Genomic DNA, 25,027 nt, shown 5'->3' with positions numbered 1-25,027 from the left:
GTTTTGTTTTGTTTTGTTTTTATTTTATTTTCCTAAAGAATGGAGAGTTACAGAACAGATGAACAAAATCCCAAGACACCGAGTCAAGACTTACAACGTACATCTGGGAGACTCATGTTGCCTTTCACAGCACTTTCCACACATTTTTGTGTCTCAAATTTTCCTTTTAAATCTGTTCTGAATTTTTGCCTGGTTAAGGTCAAATGAATAAGTTTATAATTGTGTGGATAATTTTCTATCTTTAAATGAAGGCATCACACAGACCAGGTGCTGTAACTGTTTCAGTCTTATCTTCTTTGTCCTTTTCCTGTTTTTTTTTTAATACCAGTTTAAAGAGTTTTATTTTCTACCTACCATTAGAGTTTCCCTTACTACAGATTTATCAGGATATCCAGTTGTATATATAATGTACTTACATCAGAAAAATGTTGGCTTTTTGAATTTATACTGTCAGCCATTCCCTTTTGGGTCCGTACGGGTCAGTTTCCCAAGAGAAAAAAAAAAAAAAAAGGAAATTAAAAGGGAAAACCCCCTATGAGTAGCTGCATTTTCTATGCTATTATTCTATCAACTGTTGCTATGCATGAGATAACAATAAGTCAATTAACTTCTGAATATTTCAATAATCCTTTCTCTGACCCTGCACAGGTATGTGAAAACACATATTTAATTAAGCTATTACAGTTAAAGCCCTGAGCCATTTGTCAATTCATTAGGCACACTTTTTCTTATGCTTTGAGCTTTGTTTTCCTTTTCCTTGGCTTATTTGATGCTGTAATTTATTCTTTTTAAAGACATCCGAACAGCAATGACAACAGGAGAGGTACTCTGTAACCTATATTAAGAGTGTACCACCACAGAAGGGAGGAGATGTCTATTAAAAAATAACTCCCTGAGCCTTGAATTTAGAGAGTTCTGCATGCTGAGCTGCTCACTGGGAAAACAGCTCTGGGGGAGAAGCTGTTTCAGCCGTGTGAACCCCATGTGAGCAGCCACATGCTGCTGATGCACCAGGCTATACCGGGGCACCAGGGCTCAGAGTGCCCGAGCTCAGGGCCCACATGTAAAAGAAAAGGAGAATTTTCCCCTGGATCTCGTGTGGGATGAGGTGCAGGGTGAGCACCACGTCCCTGCATCAAAAATCTGTGTCTTCACTGGAAAACCGTGATCCCACGGCATGATTTCAGAGGGCACAGAGAGCTGGAATGAAGAGAAAGCTCTCAGAGAAACATCAAGGGATTTCTTGCTTGATTAAGAAATGTGACTTATTAAGTAAAGAGTGAATCAGCAGCGCTGCCCCAAGCAGGGTGGGCGTGCTCTGTGTGTGCCAGGCTGTGACTCACAGCTGCTCAGAGCTCACCTGCTCCTGTCCACACTGCTGCTGCTCTCTGTTACTACTGCCAACCATGCACAGTCATTAAAGAATGCCAGGCCCCTTGATACTGGGTGTGATATTTCCTCTAAAACATTACTTGAATGTATATCACTTGATGATTATTTTTTATTTAGAGGCATGTACATATTTAGGTGTGTTTTGCTGTGGTTGCACTTCCAGCTATGAAGTTACTCAACCACGCTTGGGATAGAGCACTATACATCAGAAACTGCTGAAAATTGTGGAGTCTTCTAGTTTTTAAACAGTCCTGGCTTTAAAACTTGCAAAAAAAATTAGCTAAAGAAAGTGAAGCAAGTGTTTTTATTGTTTTGGTTTATTATGTTTAATTTTGGATAAGTGCTCACTTCCAGACTTTGATGATGTAAACAAAGAGCTGTCATGCAAAACATTTGAGAGAAGAAGAAAAATTGGTTTTCTAGAGAGGAAGAAAGTTTAGAAAGAGTAAGAAAAAGTTTACCAGTAGTTTACTACAAGAACCCTGAAAAGGTGGGTGTAAAAAAACTGCCACACAAGATTTTTCCATCAATGTCACACTTGATGTCTACCACACTGTGCAGCTGAATTAAAAAGGGACAGAGGGAATGTCACTGCAGTGGAGGCAGAAGCCAGGTCCTTACAACCACAAGAAGCTGCCTTGGGAATCCTGTGGACTCTCAAAGCTCCATGTGCCAGGCAGCAAATATCCATGACACTGTTGCATTAAGGGTGTAAAAGTTTGGCAGAAGATAAATGTCCCCTATGTTCCAGCTGGTCCTCAGAAATTAGAGGTAGGGCTCAAATTCAGGTTATAGCCAACTCAGACTATGGGGCTGGTCAAGCTCAGTAAGAACTTTCAGGAGCACAGCTGTACAAGCAGTGCAGTTGTCAGTCCAGGAATGTGGGTTTGATTGCATTCAGTACGGCTTTGCATGATCCAGATTCATGAATATGTGATTTATTGAAGCAACAAGAAAGCTGGGTCAGGACTGCCATGATAAATGCACTAACTGCAGAGCCTTAATATGTGCTTTGAATTTCAGCTACTAGGGATGTGTGTTTAAAAAAAAAAAAAAGAAACAAAAAAACAGAGAGGCAGGTTGGAATTATATCTACCTACAGAAAACATGAACAACTAGAGTATAATCATTCCAAGAAGTTAGAAGAGTGTATGATGAGATTCAGATTTATTCTGTTGTGGTATTTCAGCATGTCTGAGCCAAGAGAGCAAGTTTATCATTGCAGGGAATGGCAGAGTATCTACATCTTCTTGTGAGGTTCCCAGGTGCTCTTCCACAAAGGGAAAATAAAAAGGATGCTGGTCTTACTGCCAGAAGATAGATTAAGATCTCTCTGTGTGTTTGTGTTGCCTTGAAATGTCTGGAAAAGAAATTAATGCCTTTCTGACTCAGTATGAGGGAAGATACAGAGAGGGAAATTTATGCTATTTGCTTTTGGACAGAATGGTAGTGATTCATTATTATGACCCTACAAAATATCATTGCTTGAGCTCATATCTGAGAAAATCCATTTTTCTCTTGCTGTGAAAAAATTAAATACTCTTTTTTTTTTAGTTTACAAGTAATTAAATAGTTATTTTCTGTGTCAGAATTAAAAGAAACTGGTAAAAAGCTGAGTTTCGGGAGGTTTCCCTAAGGTTTTATTAAGTGTTTTTTACACTGATTTATCTCCAATACCTATTGGGAAAAATTCCAGAATTTCTTGCAAAACAGAAGAGGACATAAAAAATTCTTCCTTGGAAAGAAAATCTCTGAGCAAAGTGCTAATAATATATTCCCAAGTTCAAGAGTAGCTCAGGAAAATAGTCAAATTAGGCATAACCCCTTCTCTGGACTGCAACTTCAGATAACTTTGCAGTGGGTGTCTACAGAATAATCATTGGGTTTTGACTTTTCCTTCCCCGCTGCAGTGACTGTGAAAACGCTGCCTCTGTGCTGGCACTGGAGTCATTGCTTTCAAAAAAAAAGGAGATTTCCTGGCACTGCCCAGTGACTAGAATGAGTTGGGGCTTTCCAAAATTGCCACTTTTCAGGGAATGTAGGATCCTCAGACACACGTGGCCTCAGCAGGTGGGAAAGGTGAGGAGCTGGCTCTGGTGTGTGCCTCTCTCTGGTGTGATGAGGCATGAGCTGGGGTAGCTGTGGGGCCCTGGGTCCCACACAGGCACACTGGAGCCCTCACAGCTCTGTTTTCCCACCTGGCCATGCATTTTTATTTCTGGCCTTGGGGAAACTGAAGGGGAGAGGATGTGCTGGTCTAATCCTGAACTTGAGCAGCAGGGACAAGCACCGGGTGTCTATCTAAGGGTAGGAGCTCGAGAGCATCCCCATGCTGCACAGCTTTTCTCAGAAGCACAATTCTGGTCCATTTATAGGATAATTTGATCTGAAATGGACTTCCTGAAGGTCTCTAGTCCAGCTTCAAGGTTCTCAAGGAAGAACTGACTTCCAGGTTAGATGGGTGGTTGAGGGTAGATCTCAGCTGTGTTCTGAGTTTCTGCAAGGATGGAGATCCCACAGTCTCTGTGTCCGACTTATCTGACAACCTGCACTGGGATGTATCTCTTTTTTTTCCTACTTCATACACGATTTCCTTATATCTGTCACTCTCACAATTGCTTCTTGTTTTGCTGCCCATCTTTTGGAAGAGTCTCCCTGTTTCCTCTGTAAGTACCAGCAGGTAGATGTAGGCAGCAAATACAACCCTGTTCAAAGCTTTTTCTCTGGGCTGAACCAAACCCAGTATTTAATGTGTTTCCTCCCATATCACCCTGATATCTCCATTGGACTTGCAGCATTCTCACACACTGTTTAAAAATAGGATTGAACAGAAATAAGGATGATTCCTAGTGCTGCTACAAAAAGGAGAAAGATGAGTTCAAATTGCCCAAAATATAGAATTTTCTTAAAATAAAAATATTACTTTATTGAATCACTAAAATGAAAGTGGCCCTTTGCAAGTTTGCCAAGAAAATCTGTATTTTAAAGCAACCTTTTGTTCCAAAAAAATTGAAAATTAAATTGGCAATGGATTAAAAAAAAAAAAAAGATGCAAATAGCAAGAAATGCAGGGTTTAGAGTGAAGAATGAAGCCTTAAATCTGCCTTCTTGAGCATAAATTGTGTTTTCTATTATATAATTTTAAATTATTTGCCATTTTGAAAAGGGCTTAATGGAGCTATAAAAGTTTATGTCATCTGACTATCTGGCTCAGATAGTTGTGAACTATCTGCAACTGTTTTCCTGTCAAAAATTGCAGTACTTGCAGTTCAGGTTAGTTGACTTCAGATTTATTTTTTCCCTGATGTAGGTCTACCATCAAAGTCAAGGCTGAAGGAAAATCTTTTTATTTAGAAATGTTTGTTCTTTATCAGCTTGTTGGCTTTCATCTGGTTATTGGGGAGATGTGAATGTGACTTGGACAACTGGACACTGCCAATAGTTTGGGAGGAGAAAATCTCTCTTGGTATGGCCTTTGTACCCGTGATGCCATTGGATGTTTTTGTTTCTCTTGTGGGATGGGAACTGCTGAAAGTCATCACTTTTGATCATTAAGTACTTCTGGGTTGGTTTTTTTTTACAGCAAAACTCACCATGAATTAATGTATTACCTCAGTCTGCCTGAAACCCAGATTGGTTTTTTGGGCTAAGATGACAATCCTTATTTCTCACCCAATTTCACATGCACATTGTTAACATCCAGAGGTTCCCTCAGTGATTCACGAGGTCTCAGGAGCTCTGCAGTGTGTCCAGGAGAGGCAGGATCGTGGCTGGGGGCCGGGGAACATCTCCAGCTCTCAGCAGGCAGCTGTCTCTCTCCAGGAAAAAGTGCTCTAAGCTTTGAAGGGTAAAACAACTAAAGACAAATGCATTTAATTCAAAGTAAAAAAATAATTGCGTTTATTCCAAGAAAGGTTTGCTTTTTTTTCATTTTAGCAAGTGTAATGGTGGTAAATACTCCCAAAGGCATGTGAGCCCCTGCAGTGGCCCACCAGTACAGGCTTATTAAATATTGTAGCTTCTGTTTCCCTCCAACTTAACCTTCTGGAATATCCAAAAACTCTAGCATACCAACCTCTGCTTTAAATAATTCATGTGTTTCTTGATAGACAAAAATATTTTTCTACCTTCAATTTATTTTGAACTGGACTTAAAGAGTGAAGGGAAAGAATGTGCCAAAAGAAATCATTATTTTACTTTATCAAAAAGCAGGAGTGGCATAGAAAAGAATTTGGCTTTGCTGAATGTTTAAGTTATAATTTTAAGGACTGTCAGTAGTAAATTGAACTGGAATTGATGATTGATCACAAAATTCAGTATGTGTACTTTGATGTTAGCTGTTGGGAAAAAAATCTGTGATGGGCCCATGTTTCAATTTAAAATTATGGAGATGGTCCTTAAATAAATGCAGAAGCCATTAATAAATTGTGAATTATTTTTCTGGTACAGTGGTGTGTTTAGAAGACTGTAGCTAAGCAATTAGTCACAAAGTTTTACCTTAAGGAGACTGAGTGATGCAGTGAAAAGGAAAACTGATGACTTCAAGCCAAGATCTGTGTAAAATAGTAACAAGAATATTAGCAAAGCAGTTAATTCTGAAGGTGGAGTTAAGTCTTGAGCATTCCAGTAATCAATTTCCCATACGATTTTTCAAACTGAATATGTAAAATGCAAGAGAGAATGAATCTACTCACCATTTCAGTATACAAACCTGAGCAGTTATAAAAATAGACACTTTTAATTCAGAAGCCTTATCTTGGAGATGTTTTTTGTGGTGTGGTTTTGTTTGGGGTTTGTTTGTTTGTTTTCATGGTCTAGAGTTAAGTCATGTCCTGTCTATGATCCTTTGGCTGTCCTGGGTCTCCTTCAATGTGGAAAGGTGATTTGGAAAAATTGTCATCACAGCTTTTAATTCAAAGCTGTGTTTTGGAAAAAAATATCTGAAGTTATTTAGAAACTTCCTAGAGACCTTTTCTTTTGTTTTTGAGACTAGCTAAGTTGGAAAAAAATAAACAGTCCAGTGACCACTTGTTCATTCATCTGCATGTGCAGCTGCAAAATTATTTTCTGTGCCGTGCAAAACTTCTTCCTAAATATGAGGTTTAGAGACCCTCTGGGAGTAATTAACTACAATGCAGAAGCAAATCTGGGTTCATTGTATGAACTGCTCATTTAAGAAATATTTTTGTGCACAAAGCCCACTTACAAGGTTCCAAAACCTTCATGAATGTTAAACATTTTATTATAGGATACTGAGCACTTCCTATTTAAATGAAATCTAATGTAATCTCATTAATTACATCTAGCTTTTGATACCTGATAGCAAATTGCTGTGTCAGATATGTGCCACAGTGCATTTAACGACTTTTATTTTGTTATTTATTTAACAGTGATAGAACAGCTCTTTTCCTGTGGGCTGCACAAAAGGTTGAGAATATGCTCAAATGACATTGCCTGCTATTGATTTTATTCTGCTTACTGGTCCACTTCCATACCACTGCTCGACTAAGTGCTTTCCTTCTGTGCTTTCAGCCCTGTGCTGCACGTGGTTGTCAGGAGCTTAACCCCAAGGCAGTGGAAGTGCAAAGCAAAGCTGCTGTTTCTCATCAGTTGTACAGGATTGGCAGTCAGAAACACTGAGTTGCCAAGGACATGATTTAACCAGGACTGGGAACACATGCCCTTAGCTTCAGTGGCTGCAGGCATGTGCCTGAAGTCAAGAGTACATTTAATTTACCAAATTAGCCCAATGCATGAGGCTGAAGGGCCTCAGAAGAAGCAGTATGATGTTCTCTGGCTGGTGTTACATGGGCAGTCAGGGGTGGTAATCAAACTTGCCCTCACCGTCAGCTACTTTGTTAAGTAGCACAAATCACGTGAGATGCTGTGAGGAAATCTGACCCTACTGTGCATGGGATGAGGCTGTTGGGACAGCAGTCCTGAGCAGCAGACTGCTGGGATTAGGCTTACTGGCCTGGCTGTATGCTCATGATCAGCAGGAAGCAGTGGCACAAAAACAGATGAAAAGCAGAAATAAGTGCCAAGCTTTTATGAAAGTTTGTCCTTTCTTTTCTCTTAACTCTTTGTTGTCTGTTTGTTCCAGAAGGATCATTCAATGTTGCCTAATAATATTGCATCTTATCCACCATTCATTTCCCAATAGAAACTGAACTAGAGTATTTGTTGTTGTAGGAGACTTAATCATTGAGATCTGAGGGTTTTTACAACACCTTCATTTTACCTCGAAATATGTAAAATATATCCAAACCCTTCCATTTTAGGTGATGGATTACCCTGTGCTTGGCTGTGCTATCTGGATTGGTTGGAATTTTGTGCAATTACTGTTTTACACAGCAGCAGAGTATCTGTGAAGTGGATATCAGTTGAAACATATTTTGCTCTTCAGACTTGCTTTTGCAGGTTTCACAAAACATTTAATTAGTGATAATCAGCTTTTAACCAGCCAGAGCACACTGATGTGATTCTCTGCCTCTCTCCCCCATGGTTGTAAGCATAGTCTGTACCCTTCAGATAAATTGCTTGCAGTCTGGAGAATGTCCTAGCCAGCAGGAAGGGGAAGAATAAGGATGTCAGTTGCATGGGGAATAAAGAAGGTGTTGTGTATACTGTGGTTTCAGTGAAGAATATCCTTTTCCTTTACTTTTCAGAATGGTGAACTTGGAAACCAGCTGGAGATTGCAAAGTCTCCTTTCCCTTGAGGTTGGTGGTCAGTGGTCATCCTCTACCACACCCAAGGAAACTAGAAGAGCTCCACACTAACTTCTGTAAGGTCTCCTTCACTATGGAAGATCAAAGTATTTTCTGGCTCAGGTTTTGTGATGTTCGGCATCTGCCTTGGACCTGGAATTTGGAAAAGGGATCGTCTCTGAGGCACGGTTAAGAGACAGAGGAACCAGCCCCAGACAATGAGCACTTTGAGTAGCACTGGAATATTGCTCAGCTTAACAACAGTGTCTGTTACACTGGATTTTAGTTTGCATGGTGGTCTGATGGCTTGGTCCTTAAGCAGCAATTTGACTCTGAACCAGAGTTTGCCTACATCTGATCCTCTTAACACCTCTGAGAAGGACGAAGTCTCTCGGATGTCCATGAGGGAGAAGAATTGGCCAGCCCTCCTGATATTGGTGATCATCCTGCTGACCATTGGGGGGAACATACTGGTAATTATGGCTGTGTCCTTGGAGAAGAAGTTGCAGAATGCCACAAACTTCTTCCTGATGTCGCTGGCAGTAGCAGACATGCTGGTGGGTATCCTGGTCATGCCCGTGTCGCTCATTGCAGTCCTCTACGGTAAGTGCCTTCCCTCCTAGTTTGAATATTTGCTTTTGCAGGGAGTCCCCCGAGGCTACAGCAACCTGCCGTGCTGGTGGCTTGGGGGGTGTCAATGTGTACTTGGTCGTGGGTCTGTGCTGAGGTTCCTTCCCTGCTGGGAACAGAGCTGGTGTTCACACTGCCAGGAGTGACCTGTGAATAATGTCAGACTGGGGGGTTCTTACTGCTGGGGCCACCAAGAGAGGCTGAGACAGCGAGTCAGCTTTTTACCTTTGGGTTGGGTTGCCCCAAAACTGAGCTAGGACACAAAAGCTGACAGAAAAGCTGAGGAGAGTATTCATTGCTCACGAGCTACCAGGATCTGTCCTTGAGCTCCCATTGCTACAATCGGGGGATTTGAGCAAAATCGTGGATCAGAAAGAACGTTTGCACTAGTAGATTTGGCATTCAGATAAAAGCCTTCACTCCTGGCATTTGTACCTCAACTTGCCTTGTGTCTTTCAGGGAGTCATTGTGCCTTTCCGTGCCTCAGTTTCCCTGTCTCTAACCTGAGAATATGCTCTGTTTTAAAGAACCCAGAGGCCTGCCTGTATCGGTGTAAACATTTATTTCTCCCCATATCAGGGTCAGTGTGTTTGCAATGGAGTGGGGGCATTGCTCCTGCACTCAGCTGTGGAATCACTGTTAGCACTTCAAAGAAGTAAAATATCAAATGCATCTAACTTTCATCTGGCTGAGACTCCAAATCCCTTTGTTCAGTGTGGTGCTAGGAGTCTCCATCCCTGGATATTTCAAAGGAGTATTTTGTTCTCCTCTGTATCTCTGAGATATGTTTATGTATATGTTTGTATACTCTTGTATCAATTTTATAATCTGTGTATTTCATAGATAAAACTTTAAATTTTTGAAATCTGTTTTCAATATCAATATTTTAATATTGATATTTCTTGGAAACAAATAAGGCTGTTTACTTACAAATTTGATTAGAAATTGGTTTACTGTCCTATAAAGTAAAATGTAGGGATATTTATCTGACTTCCTCACTTGCCTAAATGAGTAAGTCTGGCAGAGATTAATTTCTAAAACACATTGATCAAGCATACATCATTCCAAAGCTTATATAACTTGTCTACAGTGAGTTAAATCAATATGTGATTTAGGTGCAGGTCTAGCTATGGAGATCTTATGCACAAAGGTCTTTCATTTTGAACTGTCAGAATAGTTCCATCTCTAAATCTTTTGTGTATTACAACATGTGTATTTTATTTTTAGCATTTTACTCCAGCTCCCTGGAGCTTGAAAGGGAGCATATAAATACTGAATTATGTGACAGACTTGCACTTGCATAAATTCTGTGTTAGCCAGTGACTCTAAAAGGGTGAATTTATAGAAATGGTCTTCCTACATACATACTTCCAAGGTCTTTGGAAACTAATAGAAATGGATTTTCTGTTCTGCCTAGAAAATGATTACTTAAGGTAGTTTAAAGGTGTAAAGCATGCCACCCTTTTAGCAGCAAGGAAATATCACTGATTTGAAGAGGCATTGCAATTATCCTCTTTTGCCAGAGAACCAGAATTGGCTGATGATACATTTCTCCACAGACAAGGAGTACTATGTAGATTTTTTTGGCAAAAATCGTAATTTCATGGAAGATTTGTGGAAATACTTTGAGAAATGAGGAGGCTGCTGGGGCAGTGCTGAGTGCTGGACCAAAGCATGTTGCCTCCAGGCTGTGTGAGGGGAGGAGGAGGAAAAGTTCAATTTGGGGAAAAACGAGCCTCACGGAACTTGTGGATTGATCTCAGTAGGACCCCAGTGAAATAATTTTTTTAATACTATTTAAGCTACAAATTGTGGAAGTAAAGAGAGGGAAAATGTTCTTATATCACCAGAATTCTTGTGAGAATAACGGGGGTGCATGGCCATGGACTGAGCAGGGAGAGTGTTACTGCTTGGAAACATCACTGTGAATGTTCAGTCACTTTTACTGTGTATATTTTACCTCATTCATTCCATACAGTCTACATAATTGTACACTGGGCTGTTTCGAAGGCTGCCATGTGCTGTACTGAGAAGTGTATGCAGCACATCTCTTCCAGAGTTGCAGGAGTCACTTTTAGTTTATGTAATCAGAAAGGAACCTTAAAAAATACATATAACAAATAGAAGAGCGAAGAAATTACTTCCACATTTCCACACTAGCTCTCTCAGCCCCAAAGATAAATTCCAGTTGACAGAGTAACTAATTTCAGAGTAGGCTCATTTCCTCGCTTTTGGCTAATAAGGTAAATGAAGTAGATTTCACTTCAAGCATAACCAGAAAATTGAAGACACTCTCCACAAATACTTCTGGTTTTTGGTGTTTTTCTTAATTAAAAGACGGGAAAATCAAGTTGTAAATTAATTCAAGAATCTTATTATAAAGGAAAGGACAGCAGGATGCAGCATGATGGATTTTTCACCAATTAATCAGGGCTTGGATATATTTATCAATTAGTCTTAAGTGTCTTACAGTAATTGACGAGTTGCCTTTGACAACTGAGAACATTTTCCCTGGCATGCAGTTCCTAAAGAACTAAGCAAATTAGTCTGCTAATTAATAAGCATGTATTGGGGAGAGTAAATGAGAAATGTACACAGTGTTTCATCTCAATGAAGAAATGCCTGATTAATTAAAAATAATGGTATTTTTATAAAAATATTGATAGGGCATCAAGTATCTTGCACATGATGGAACTTCAGAGAACAGGTGGAAGTTGTCTCCTCACCTCTGAGCACTTTAGGGACAAGCAGCAGTGGGTTTACGTTGTGTCATGTGTTTATGAGCAAGAAAGAGAGGGCTGGTGGAGGAATGCAAGAGAATCTCATCAGCTGATTTGAGCTACAGAGGATATTGAGCTTTCTGGGTTCTCGCAGAAGGTTCACAGCTACCAACAAGTTGCCAGAGTGTGGCCAAGGAGTGGCCAGCAGACCCCTCTGTGACTCCCAATGCAGGCTCTCTCTCCCCTTTGTGGTGCCAGGGGCTGAGGCAGTTTCCAAGGGGCTGGTGTTGGATGCAGTATTCATCAGCCCCAGCTGCCAGAGCAGATTTACAGCCACATTATTGTTATTATTGGTAATTACCATCATTATGGTGTGGTGACAGAGATGTGCTGAGCACTTGGGCAGACTTTGATGCTGGTTTCCCTGCAGAGAGGGGAGCAGTGCAGCTCAGCTCTTTGATGTGACATTCAGGTATCTGGAAATGATCAGGCATTTTAAAGACCATATCAAGTCATAGGCTTAAATGCATCTTGACTACACCAAGTTCCAGGTGACAGTTGCATTACTTTCAGAAATTATTATTTATTCTTGTTAGTTTTAAATGTGTAATGTTTCTGTTTGTGCTAAGTAACCACTACATTTTATTCTTCTGCCAGGGTGTGAGTGAATGGAAACTCCTACACTGCTTGCACTATCTGTTTCATAAATTCAGAGATGGGATTATTTTTTTTTTTCTCTCCGATGACACCTTGTACCTGGGGTGTGTGCAATGAAATTTATATCCAACAGGAAGTGTTAGTTTATCTTTTGCTGTCAGTAGGATCCATAGGCTACTACACTGTGTGCTCACACAGCCGCATTTATTCTCTTTTCAAGTCCCTAAGATTTCTTGTCCCTCAACTAACCTAAATAATTCTGTGAAATCTGAAATCCTACTACATCATTATTCACCCTCTTTCCAGATTATTAGAAACATAGGAAACTTTAGTTGAGATATTGAGTGTCCTGCTACTGAATTTTCTCCACATAACAGCTGCCTGTTTACCTGATGTGACAAATGGGATTAAGTTGTGGTGCATCTGTGTTGCTGTTGAGAAAGAAAGCTCAGTGTGATGTGCCCTGAATCCATAGAACAGCTTCTTTTCTGCTACCTGAAGTTTAAATTGTGCTTAGAGTGAGAGGAGGGGGGGGAATACTAAATGGATACTCTCTGTACCTCATTGAATATGGGTCCCTGGTTGTAAAATATCTTGAGGCAGCTAAATGTTAACTTGCAGGATTTTTCAGAGCCACTGAAAATGTGCCAGCCTATGATGATTCTCAGCATTAGGAAACAGCATTAGGAACCTACACAGCTTTGGCTTGCATTGGTGGAAAACTGATGGCTTCTGGTCAAGTGAGAGTCAAAGGCCGAAGGGCTGAAATCAGCACAAGAGCTCAGGACTGGAGAGGGTGGTGATACCTGTCAAGAGGAAAGAGTGATGCTCCACACCCTTTCTCAGCAGTGATTAAATCTATGAAACCTATATTTGCATCACCCTCTTCAAAAACATTTGAGTCAGAGCTTTTAGCTGTCATATTGAAAGCTAGATTTGCTCCACACACATAAATTTCCTCGTAATCTCATTTTTTATCTATGTCTGGCTTTTTATCTAGTTTATTTAATTTTTTTTGGTTACACTTTTAATGTTGGACAATAAAGACTGGAAGCCAGATGAGTGAGGAAAGTGTCATTATCTGAGGAGTGCAAAGCACTTTGCAGGAAAGACCATGGTGCTCCATGGTATTTTAAAGTCATATTCTGACTAGTCTTACTAAAGCAGAATTGCTTTTAAAAATTGTCAGAGCAATTTAACTTATTGTATCCTTTTGTTATTCTTTCTCATTATTTTGATGTATTTTAGTGAGGTCTTGTCTGAAAATCTCAAGATTTTTATATGCTTCTGTTACGAAAGATGAGAAGTAACATTTGATATTTGCAGAATGGCACCAATATGAGATGGATACAGCCATTTGGACTTTATATATGTATGTGTGTATATATATATATATATTTTCTTTCCTAACTGATGAAATTTCACTAGTTCATTCATACAGCAGCCCCATCCCCAGGACTTTCTCAACAGGCAGGCTGTGTATGGCTCTAGTGCAATATTCTCCATTGAGATAAATACTTCATATGAAATTAGCAAATTAACATGAATGTTTTCTACTCCTTTCCATTTTTTTCCTTTTGTCTCAATTAGTTTTGCAAAAAATCTGCTAGACACTCTTCTAGGGGCATGTTGCAGTTTTCTAGTACTTGTGCTAAAAACCTCAAAACCAGCCTGTTAGCCGTGATGATGTGTTGAGGGTTGATCAGGAATGAAGAGGAGGCAGAAATGGTGTGGGCATAGGTACCCTATGATACAGACACAGTGCTTAAAGCAGTTTTTATTTTCAGTGAAGTAAAATGTCACCAGTAACACTTGTACTGATTGTTCCTCTTGTCTGGGAATGTTTATTTAACTGAAGTGGCTTCCTCATACACACCTTTCTCATCCCCGTTGAAGTTTTGGTTCTCACCAGGTTGAGTAAAAGAAGGATGCCAAAGTGAGCTGCCCATAAAACTGGAGAAGGGTCATCTCCACCTCCTCCATGAGGAGCTGCAGCTGTGCTACGTAAAACAAGACAGCACTGATGGTGAAGTTCTGCTCTGGGAAGGGCACAGTGAAAATTTTCCTGGTCAGGCTTATGTCTTAGCTTGCTTTCTGCTGAATTCCTCCTTTTGGGAATGGATTTTGGTTACAAGACTTGCAAGCAGAGTCCATAAATAAATCGTATCAAGTCAGGAAAGCGAGTCAGGGAAATCTCTGCTGTCTGCAAACAGACTGTTGTCAATTTGGAGGTTTATTTTACTTATGTTAAAATATTAAATAGAGTTATATTTGTCTTTTGAACATTGTCTCTAAATTTGGGTAGAGAAAGAAGAGCTACAGAGTGTACTTGTATCTTCTGGAAAGCAGTTTTTCTTAATTTCTAACACCTGCAGGTGTTAGATCTGTCTGTCTTCTGGAAGATTAAATTATAGCAGTGTTCAGCACTTGACCTGCCATCACTTCTTTGGGCAGAATGTCATGTACTTATTGGTAACTGAGCTGTTTTTTTCTCCTTATGTTGCACCTGTACAGACAGATTTAGAAAGCTTGTCACTTTTAATGTAATAAGAACCAGCCCCATAAAAATTCAGATTTTAGTGAAACTTTGGCTTGAATTGCAAATTCCTCCTAAAAAATTCCATGGAGACCTGGTGTAAGTCTTCTGTATGGATGGTATGGATGCTCTTTTCTCTCCCTCAAGACAAGTCTGTCCTTCCCTTAGCAGGCCTCTGTGTTGCTGGTAAATTTGCAGTATTATCACGGTTAGCAGGATGTGACCACCAGAATACACATCTGAGAGGAGCAGGCAGTGCCCCAAGTGTCACCTGAACTGCATCCTCGGAGTCCTGTGCCCCATCAGAAGGGACAGCAAGGCAGCTCCTGGTGTCAGCAATTCCCCAGGTATGTCTGGCAGCATGGTTTGAGTCTTTCCTCCACCCCATGTGAGAGTGCCACCCCAAACCCTGACCCAGACAGGGCTCTTTGCTGTGTAGGGTGTAGGGGCCAAAATCAGAGCAAGGGTTTGGGGCTACAGCTCCTGGGTGCAGCCAGCTGCGATTATCCCCTGGCCTCTGGAATATTTTGGAATCTTGCCTGCAGTGCTGTGTGTTAGCTGAGTGACCTGGGGTTAATAACTTAAAAAAAAAAAAAAAAAAAAAAAAAAAGAAGTGCACATATCCCTCCTGGCCTCTCACCAAAGCTTTGTTGTGTCCTGTCCTGCCCAGCTCTGGGCAGGAAAATCATGTTCTACAAGGTGTTCTGCTCTGCATTTTCCTTCTGAAATGGATGCTGTTATTCTTCATTAGATGCTGTAGAAGCCACTTCTCTCCTCAGGGCAGCCCCTCTCCCCTGCAACTGCTCTGCTGCAGCTCGTGGGAGCCTAGGCTCTGTTCTACCACGTGGTGTCTTGTGGGAAAGTGGGAAATTAGGGGCTCTCTCTGGTTACAGCTCTGCAGGCATCCCGAGGAGCACGCCATGGCAAATAAAACTGTGCTTTTGTCTAATTGCACTTTTGATTGAGGCTGTGGAAGTGTATCCATGTCTGCAGCACTTCTCCTGGGAAGCTGGAAGAGGGATGGTGATATTCTCATTGCTGCTGAAGTACTTTGCAGCATGTCCCCATTCTGCCAGCTTTATGGTGATCTGTTGCAAAAAATTAAAACTTTAGCCAGTATCACAATAATCATTGGGGTGTATCAGACTATATTTTAAGCCATAAACTAGAATTTCTCTCTTGAAAGTATGCATTTTTTTAATATAACTCCCTTCTTGCAAAAATCTAATGACCTTCACATTTATTCTAATGTTGAATGAAAATGAATTTCCAACCCTGTTAACACTACTGGGAAGCTCAAATTCTATCCAGCATGTCCAAACAGCAGAAGGCACTCCAGGGCCATGGAGCTGTGAGATCCAGTCTGCAGTTTGCTGGTGTTTGCCATGAGCTGGGCACCTCTCTGGAGCCTGTGGGGAACAGGAGCTGCTTTCTGTGGTCAGCAAGCACCTTCCTCCAAGGAAAGGGCTCAGTGTGTCCACCTGACAGTGGTGCCAGCAGCTCTGTCTGAGCTCCCAGGGTGTCCCATCTCATACAGGAGCTGCTCCCTACAACTTCTTGCCCATTGCTCAGGGTTATTTGCATGTGGCAAACCTTTTCTTATTTCCAGGAGGAAAGCAGATGACCCCTTGCCTTAGGTCTCTGATATTGCTTCCTCTGCTGCTGAGCTCTGGATGATGCAGCAGAGGGTTTGTGGTGCAAAGATAATTTTTGGAATAAATCAATGCCAGCTTCAGAGAGAGTTTCAATGGTACCTTGCTTACTGCTGTGGGTAGGGCCTGGCAGTTTTGTGCCAGGTCCTTGTGACTCATTGAGCTCAGCTATTATCCACATTTTGGAGCATTATTTTATAGGACTCTGAAGAACAAATTCTGCTGTCAGATAAAAAGGCAGAGCGGTGACTATTTAATTTTTTTACCACCTGCCTCTTTCTTGTTATTTCTTCACCCTGTGCCACCTGTATATCATCCAGCTCTGACTTTGGCTGGCCTCTTGGAACAGGCAGAGATATTCTTTACTGTCCTCTCGGTGTTTGTTCCTGTTGACAAGAGGATCTTGTCAATCTGCCAGCATTAGGAGAAAACATCAGAGAACTATAAACATTCCCCATTTGTAAACATGCTTTTTTTGCTCCTCCAAACCCCTTGCTGTTAAGCAACCAACTCCTTTGCCTGCTGTGGGTTAATGGGGCTTTTAGCCTGTGATCTGCCAGGGATGAGGCTGCTGCCCATGGAGCTCAGGCTGCTCAGTCCAGCACAGATGGGCAAAGCACAAACACTTCCAGCAGCCTCTGTTTCTGGTAGCTTCCATCATGAGGGCTGGTCATGGAGAAGATTGTATGGCTGCTCTCTGTTGGCTGCAATAAAATGTACAGATCACACCCCCTTTGAGTCAGCTTGTGTTAGATTTGGATCAATAACACCCTCCAAAGAGTCGCAGGGATCCCAAAGCCCCTGGTGCCCTCCAGAGCAGGGTGCTCCTCAGGGAATGAGGGGCTGTGCCAGCATCCCAGCCTGGCACTGGGCAGGTCAAGTGTGTGTGAGCCACAGCCTTGGCACGTGGCAGCACTGCCAGACTGGGAGCTCATCCTGACCTTTTCCGGGAAAATGTGCTTGTATCCCAGATTTTCACAGCTTGCCAAAGGATACTGCAGAGACTCAATGTTTGCCCCAGGGGTCTGACAGGTTTTTTTGCAGACAAAGGTTCTTGCAGAAAGGCCTGAACAAAACCAGTTATTCAAACCTGCATGGGAGCATGAGACCTTGTTTCTGAGATTTAAAAGGACACATCCAGTACTTTCTTTTTTCCCCCCCTAAATATGGAAAAATGAAAACCAGGAATGCTACGGAACACCTTAGATTTTATTTTCTGGACAGGTTGCTCCTCTGTTTTGCTCAGTGGCATCAGGCTGCAGGTAAATAACTGTAAGCATAAGGGACCTGAGGAATGATTTCCTAAAAAATCCATGAGGGGAGATTCTGACTGTGCTAAAGTCAGTGGGAACATTGACAGGACATGCAGAGAGCCTAGGACTTCTGCCAGAGCAATTTTCTGTCTCTTCCAACCTCTTTACTCTCTTCCTGCCTGGTCATGATTGCAGCTCTTGGCATGACTGCAGCAACATCCTTTAGCTAGAAGGGTCTGAGATGTTTTGCTGTTCTCCTCTGAGTCTGAGGAAATCTCTTCTGCCACTGCAATGCAGCTCCTTTCATGCCATTGCTGTTCATTAGGTTTCAGCACCATCATCCAAAGCACGAGGCAGTCTCCTGTTGGAGCTTTATGGAACATACAGGTAAGAGAAATGAGCTGGCATTTGTCCAGGCAAGGTGACCCAGAGTTGCACAGTGTGGAACGTTCAGCTCTGTAGGAACGTGCCCCCTGTTGACGCAGTAAACAAGTTACCCTTTGTCTCCTTAAAAAGGAAAAAAGCCCAGAAGTTTCTCTCCTCAATCTGGTTAAAAGACACCTCAGAGGACCTTGGGGACTTCACCTCAAATTTAAGGACAGCCAATTGGACAGGAGCCAAAAGTCCCATCTGAGCAATTCACTAGAAAAAGAAGAGGACAAAAGAAGTAAATCGCTTTTGTGAAGTGTTTTAGCAGGAGCAAGAACCTCTTGCCCTGGCTCGGTTTTTCTCTGTAAAGACCTTTTTTATTTTGCCTGTTATTAAAACTTTTTGTTTCCAACACTGTCACAGGAGCCATCCTGCTACTTTACGCCACCTGAGGTAGCTGAGCTATCAAGGGTATAATGCTTATCTCTAAGAGCTTATAAGACCTGCCTTGAAGAGAAAAAGCATTACAGCTCAGTGCTGAAATGTGCTCCTGGTCTGTGCAGAGCCTGATTCTAAAGTGTGTTTCTGTGGGCATCCATTTGCTTAATGTGGTTTGGCATGAAAAACTGCTTTGTATTGGCTTGGTAAGGCTGGTTCTCCCTAAGAAACTTGTGTTTTGCTTTTCCTGCTTGAAAGGAGTGAACTCCTCTCTTCTGGGTTGGCTGAGACTGTTGAGGGTTTTTGGTTAATTTCGTTGGTTTTGATTAAAAATCAAAGATATTTAAAAGATAAAGGAAGCAAACTCACCTTAGAAAAATATTGTGCTGAGCTACATAATTCAAATAAGAAAGAGCTTATCACAAGGGGAGTTTCCTGATCCCACAGGAATGTAGGATTGAAAAGAACTTTCTGACTTCTTGTGTCCTGTTGTTTGCTACCAAGCATCATTAAGACACCGAGCTGTTGCAGTCATATCTTCCATTTTCCAGAGCCTCTTTCCTTCCAGCTGCCTTCTTTTGGGATGTTGAGGACAAAAATATGTGTGTTTTAGTGGGTATCAGCAGAAAGCCAGGACACATCTCTGAGCAACTTATTATTAAATCAAAACCCTTAACTTTCTTGCAAGAAACAGTTTTTAAATAGAAAATCCTAACATGGCAGTGTGAAAAAACAGAGCCTCCATTCACCTTGGTACTTTCGAAGAGGCAAATGCGCTTTGACACTTTCCTTCAAAAGCTGATAAACTGGGCTGCTTTCCCTTTTCAGATTTATCCAGTGAAACCTGTTCCAGAATTTCCTCTCTCACAGCTCTACCAGGGCTCAAGAAGTCACCATGGGGTCAGCTGGGCCCATCATGTCTACACTCTGTGAGGCTGGGGTCTGAAGCAAAGCCAGAAGCTCAGTGGCAATGAGAGCAGCAGAGCAGCTTAGCTAAAGCCTCCACGTGCTCTTGCTAAGTGGGGGCAAGATTTTTTCAGCACTCCCAGCTCCACAGCTCAACTGGAGGCGTGATGTCACCCCAAAACACACCATGGAAGCAGTTCTAGGTAAGCACAAGCCACATAAACTATCACTCAGGCATCTCAGAGTGTTTCCTTGGATGCTGCCTCTACAAATGTGGAGAAGAAACTGGTGAAGTTCACTTTTGTGGACTTGTTCCTGTTCCTGAGAGGTGAAGGGAAATATTAAAATACTTTAGATGATTTCAGTGGAGTAAATTCTATTATTCTAGTTGAACATATGGCCTTATATTTTTCTAGTTTACCCACAGCTCGTATGTTGCATCCAATCAGGGAGCTATTTTTCATATGTTAGATATCAAATTGGATGGGTCTGTCTTGTTTGCTTGGTGAAATTGAGAATTGCCTGACCAAAATAAATCCTTTATATGCAAGAATGACTCATTAGAATAATTTTGAATTGCACTCATTTAAATGTTTTTATTTAATGCAAATAAAGTTTTAGAACCAATTATAGTTTTATTTCATCCTTTTGCTCAAAATTTTTGGAAGATACAACTCACAGGTTTTAAAACTCACAGGAGTGTAAAGCCCCCAAAATCTGTAGTGTGTATAGTTGCATTTCTGTTTTATAGGTCTCTATTTTACTGATGTCAATTTAAATGCAGCAGTTTTAATGCTGTCAGTGTAATCTTCTCATGCCCAATTTGCTTCTAGATCAGTGAAGCTAAATGTGCTTTAAAACGCATGAATCTTTATTTACTTTTTATTACAATAGCCTGTTAGATCCAGTAGTAGTTTTGTAACTGCATTGACTCATTGTAATTAACTTTTATGAGTTTAGTTGAAAAGAAATATAAACTCCCATGGTTTGTAGCAAACCAGAAATTGATACAAGATAATGAGAAAACTGGAATTGTTATGTAAAAAAAGAAATACTCTATGATGATAAATGGTTCCAGCAGTAAATTTGGTGCTTCATAAAGGCACCAGGCAGATCATGGAGATACCAAATAAAACGAAGACAGGCTATGTGTTTCCCACAGACAGATTTAGCCTCATTTGAGAGGATGAACAGCACCAGCTCCAGGCACTGGAGCCATGTGAGACACACCCAGAGTCCTCCTTGGGTGTGTTTCATCCCCATTCTTAAAATTTTCAAACCAAGAGAAAGGATTTAACTAGAACTGCAAGCATTTTACCAAGACTGAGTTAATTTTAGTCTGTGTTGTTGTACATACAGATTGACCTGTCTGTTCCTCATCTGGAGAAACACCCAGTTAAAATGCTCACTGACTCCCCACTCCCCAGCTGTCCTAGCAGCCCAGGGAACAAGGGAGCTGCCTGCACCTGACTGAAAGAGCAGCAACTCCTCTAGCTAATCTTTACCCTAACGTTAGTTAAGTGAGAAATAAAATATTTTCCACTTAGAAGCATCATATTTGTGACCCAGATTTTAAGACACAGCTGTGATCACAGGTGAGCTGTGACAGAGGAGTGCATCTCAATGGCTTCAGCCACTCTGCCCATCCTGAACACCCCATACCAGTTATTGCTTTTACTTCTGTTTTTTCTTACCCACAAACTCCTTGTTTTCCTTCCTAGAAGGTGACTGCAGCTAAATCTAGCAACACTTCCATGCACCAAATATCTGGGACATATTATTTCATACTGAGAACCTGCTCTCAGCAGAGTGAAATTGGGCTGAGGAAATAGTCAGTAGGATGTGTTCCTCCACGCTTGTCAAGGAGCAGCCAACAATTTCCAGGAATGGTCCTATTGCAATCTGCTGTAAAGATTAACAAATGGCTTCACTTCCCTGGCTGCACCTGCAGATAGCAGGAGGTTGAGGGAAAACTCAGAACTCCAAGGCTGGTTAGCTGTGTTTCTGTTCTCTGTCTGGACTTAACATTGAGCAGCTCTTTCATCCTTGTTCAGTCTGTGTTCTGTGTTCACAGAATCATTCCGGTTTGGAAAGACCTCTGGGATCATCAAATCAAACCATAAACCTGACACTACCAGGGTCACCACCAAACCCTGTCCCTGATCACCACATCCTCCTATCTTCTGAACTCCAACAGGGCCAGTGATTTCATCATTTCCCTGGGAAGCCTTTTGCAATACTTGACCACCCTTTCAGTGAAGAATTTTTTTGTAACATCCAATCTAAACCTCCCATGGCACAATGTGAGGCTGTTTCATCGCTCAGGAAATTTGTTGTTGGATGTAGATGGATGCCTCATCTACATTTTGCTGTTTGGTGCATTTGTGTACATCCCAACATATTTGGTACTTTTACTGTATTATATTACAGGAAGCACTGTGTGAAAAGAAGTAAGATTTATTTTTAGTGTATGGTAACTTTATGTGATCAATACAATAATATCATAACTTCTTGCCTTAAGGGCTCAACCTGAATGCTGGTGAAATGCCAAGATACGATCAATAGTCTGCTGCATTTTTAGAAGAGATGGATGTGATGGGCCAGCTCAGCCTTTGTGCTCAAAAATATGGGGAAAATCACTGCCATTAGGCAGGCCAATACAGCTGTAGACAGCTGTTTTACACAACATGCAAAGAAATACAGAGAAGTGAGGTGAAATCTCTACCACTCCCTTGAATATGTTGTAAGACAAATATTCCAGGGTAATACATTAGTTTAAATTATACATGTTTCCAGGATTGGGTTAATTAACTCACCTTTTTCATTCTACTTCCTTTGCCATCCATCAGTTAAATTAATATCATTAAATTCTACTCAGCAAATTATGATTTTACTGTCTCTATACAATTCACATGATATATTCCTTGAAATTCTGGTTCTAGAGTTGTCTATTATTCATTAAAGTACCCTCATAAGTTACTTCACTTCCCTGAGACCTAACAGTAAGAGTAGCAGTAAGTTCCTACTTTGTGTTTTATCAGCACATGCTGGGAAACAGGCTCTATGTAATTAATCTGCTTGCATGGAAATTAAATGAAAATTACGTAGATGGAAGAAGGGCCACATGTCAGTTGCTCTGCCTTGCACTATTTTGCACACTGCCTCACTGACAAAATACGATCTTTTCCTGAATGGACAATTTACAAGAGGAACCAAATGCGTCCTTACTGGCTATTCTGCCACAATTGTCATTAAAGATGCTAATGGCATGAGGGGAATTTGTGCATGAACCTGTCACAGAGCCTAGGCTGTGATTAAAAACACATGCTGCGTCAAAATGTGGGTTTCATGCATTAGTTTCAAAGATACATTCAATTTTTCCATTCCATGTTTTCTGCTTGTAACAAGTTTTCTTGTTGGAAATTTTTACTCCTCCTGCAGGCAGTCTGATAAGCACAGGGACAGCAGTGGGTTCAGTGAGTGAATCTCTCATCCAAGATGCTGTCTTGCTTCCTAGATGAAAAGGGTTCAGGACTAGAAAGTTCAATCAGTAATGTACAAACATGAAGTGTTCCTCTATCATCTCTTAGGTGTGAGATTTGATGGGCAAGGCAGGGTGGTTGATAAGGCTCTGTTGACTCATGGTTGTTTTTTTTGGGTGGTTTCATTTCCATTCCTGTTGACATATTGGTGAGAGCCTCAGTTCTCTAGCAGCAGTGGAGTTATCAGGACAGACCAGTTGTTATTCAGACCAGCACCTCTCCATCTTCTGATGTATAATTTGTTTTGCAACATGTTTATTTTTGGTAAGATTGGGGTGTTTTGCTTGTTTTTATAAATGTCTATTTCCATCCTGATTCAGAGGCAGCAGCTGTTTGGAAAGGTCTTGGTGTTGCTGAGATATGCAAATTGTATGACAGACTTTCACCGTACCTGTTTGGCACCCACTGGGATGCAGGAGACTGTAAAAGCATGTCTGACACCCGTGAATATTGATGGCTGGTTCTGGGGGGCAGCAGAGCTCTGCCCTTCTGCCCTTCTGTGCATTTGTTCTGAATGGGAATTACTTCTCACTCCACTATTTAAACTTTGGATTTGTTGGGTAAAATTTTGAATTTACCAGTTGGACTTTTATTGGTTTCTTCTGATCAGTCAATTTGAAATTAACAGAAAGGGAGGTTTACATTTTAACACAAGAGAAGCCAAGAGCATTGAGTCACTTTCTTGTTCAAATTTAACTGGCTGTGTCCGTCCAAGATGTGCAGCAGCAGAACAAGATTGATTGATAGGACACAGCAAGTTGATGTTGACGAGCATGAATCAGGAAAAACAACTTTCAAGATGAAGTCCTTGAAATACACCTTTTACACCTTACTTGATCTACTTTCCATAATGATTTTTCCAATATTTTCTCATCCATATTGGGATAGGTGCCCCTTGTACCTTGGGAGTAGCTAACTGTACTACAGCACTAATATTATTCATTTGTGTTTGTGAAATTTTAGACAACAATTAGAATTTTACAATCATAGAATATCCAGTGAGTTGGAAAGGACCTTCAAGGATGATTGAGTCCAACTCCTGGCCAAGGGAAACCCCAAAAATCCCACCACATGCCTGAGAGCATTATCCAAACGTTCCTTGAGCTCTCTCAGGCTTGGGGCTGTGTTCACTTCCCTGGGCAGCCCCTTCCAGTGCCCAACCAGCATCCAGGTGAAGAATTTTTTCCTAATATCCACCCTAACCCTGCCCTGAATTAACTTCAGGCCATTTCCTTGGGTGCTGTCACTGGTCACCAGAGAGGAGATCAGTGTCTGCCCCTCCTCCTTCCCCTGCAGAGGAAGCTGCAGACCCCAGTGAGGTCTGTCTTCAGTCTCCTCTTCTTGTGGCACCCAAAACTGTCCCCAGCACTCAAGGTGATGCCACCCCAGTGAGAGCAGGGTGGGACAATCCCCTCCCTTGACTGGCTGGCAATGCTGTGCCTGATGAACAGCACCTATTTTATTATGTTTAGCTAGATTATTATGTTAACACCTTATTTTATTATTGTAGTTATCACTGGGTTTGATTTGTAATCAAGTGCAAGACTACACAGTAATAATAGTATAACCATGGTAATAAAATAATGTTGCACTTGATTACAAAGCAAAAACAAGCCTATCAAAACCCCCATGGTATAACTTAACCAAATATAATTTCTTTAGTTTCCTTTACCACCTCATGAGACCACTATAATTTTCTGGGTAGTAGTATTCTTTCTAATATATCAGTACACCCACGCTTCATTTATCCATGTTAAATTAAACTTCTACTTCATGTGAATGGACCTTACAATAGGCCTACAATTTCTGCAAAACTCAAAGGAGTACAACAGTATGCAGAGGGTGCTCACGTGTTAACATATTATGGGCTGTAAGCACTACAGGAGGAAAAGACCATAACCTCAGGTTAAATCACATTCCAGCTTCAAGTCTTTTATAGTGGACTCAGAGAAGTGAGCAGTTTTAACTAGTAACAAGGTGTTCATGAAGTGCTTACAATAATGGAAATCCTTCATGTCATACTACATGGTTTTATGAGTTGGATTGTGACATTAAATTACAAATCTGTTGCTTGAAGTAAAGGGATGATTTTAAATCACATTTCATTATGCTGGTTGGGATGTAACAGCTCTTCTGGGAGGCCATGGGGTGAACAGGGTTGCAGGAGCCCCGTTCTAGTCAAGATAGACATTGCAGCTTCATTCCCAGACAGCCTTCCCAGACC

The 25,027-nt window shown here is 41.1% G+C and overlaps 1 protein-coding gene across 3 annotated transcripts in view; it reads left to right on the top strand.

Annotated features, from left to right (window-relative positions):
• Window positions 1–25,027, top strand: part of HTR2C (5-hydroxytryptamine receptor 2C) — a 215,984-nt gene that overhangs the window by 166,885 nt on the left and 24,072 nt on the right. For all 3 annotated transcript variants that reach the window (XM_053990331.1, XM_053990332.1, XM_053990330.1), the window contains exon 3: window positions 8,061–8,703. In XM_053990331.1, the coding sequence (XP_053846306.1) occupies window positions 8,319–8,703 (385 nt within the window). In that variant the 5' untranslated portion in view covers window positions 8,061–8,318. The remainder of the gene's footprint in view (window positions 1–8,060; window positions 8,704–25,027) is intronic.

This window comes from Vidua macroura, chromosome 14 (genome assembly GCF_024509145.1).
Source record: "Vidua macroura isolate BioBank_ID:100142 chromosome 14, ASM2450914v1, whole genome shotgun sequence".
NCBI lineage: Eukaryota > Metazoa > Chordata > Aves > Passeriformes > Viduidae > Vidua > Vidua macroura.
This window is presented reverse-complemented; position numbering and strand designations above follow the sequence as displayed.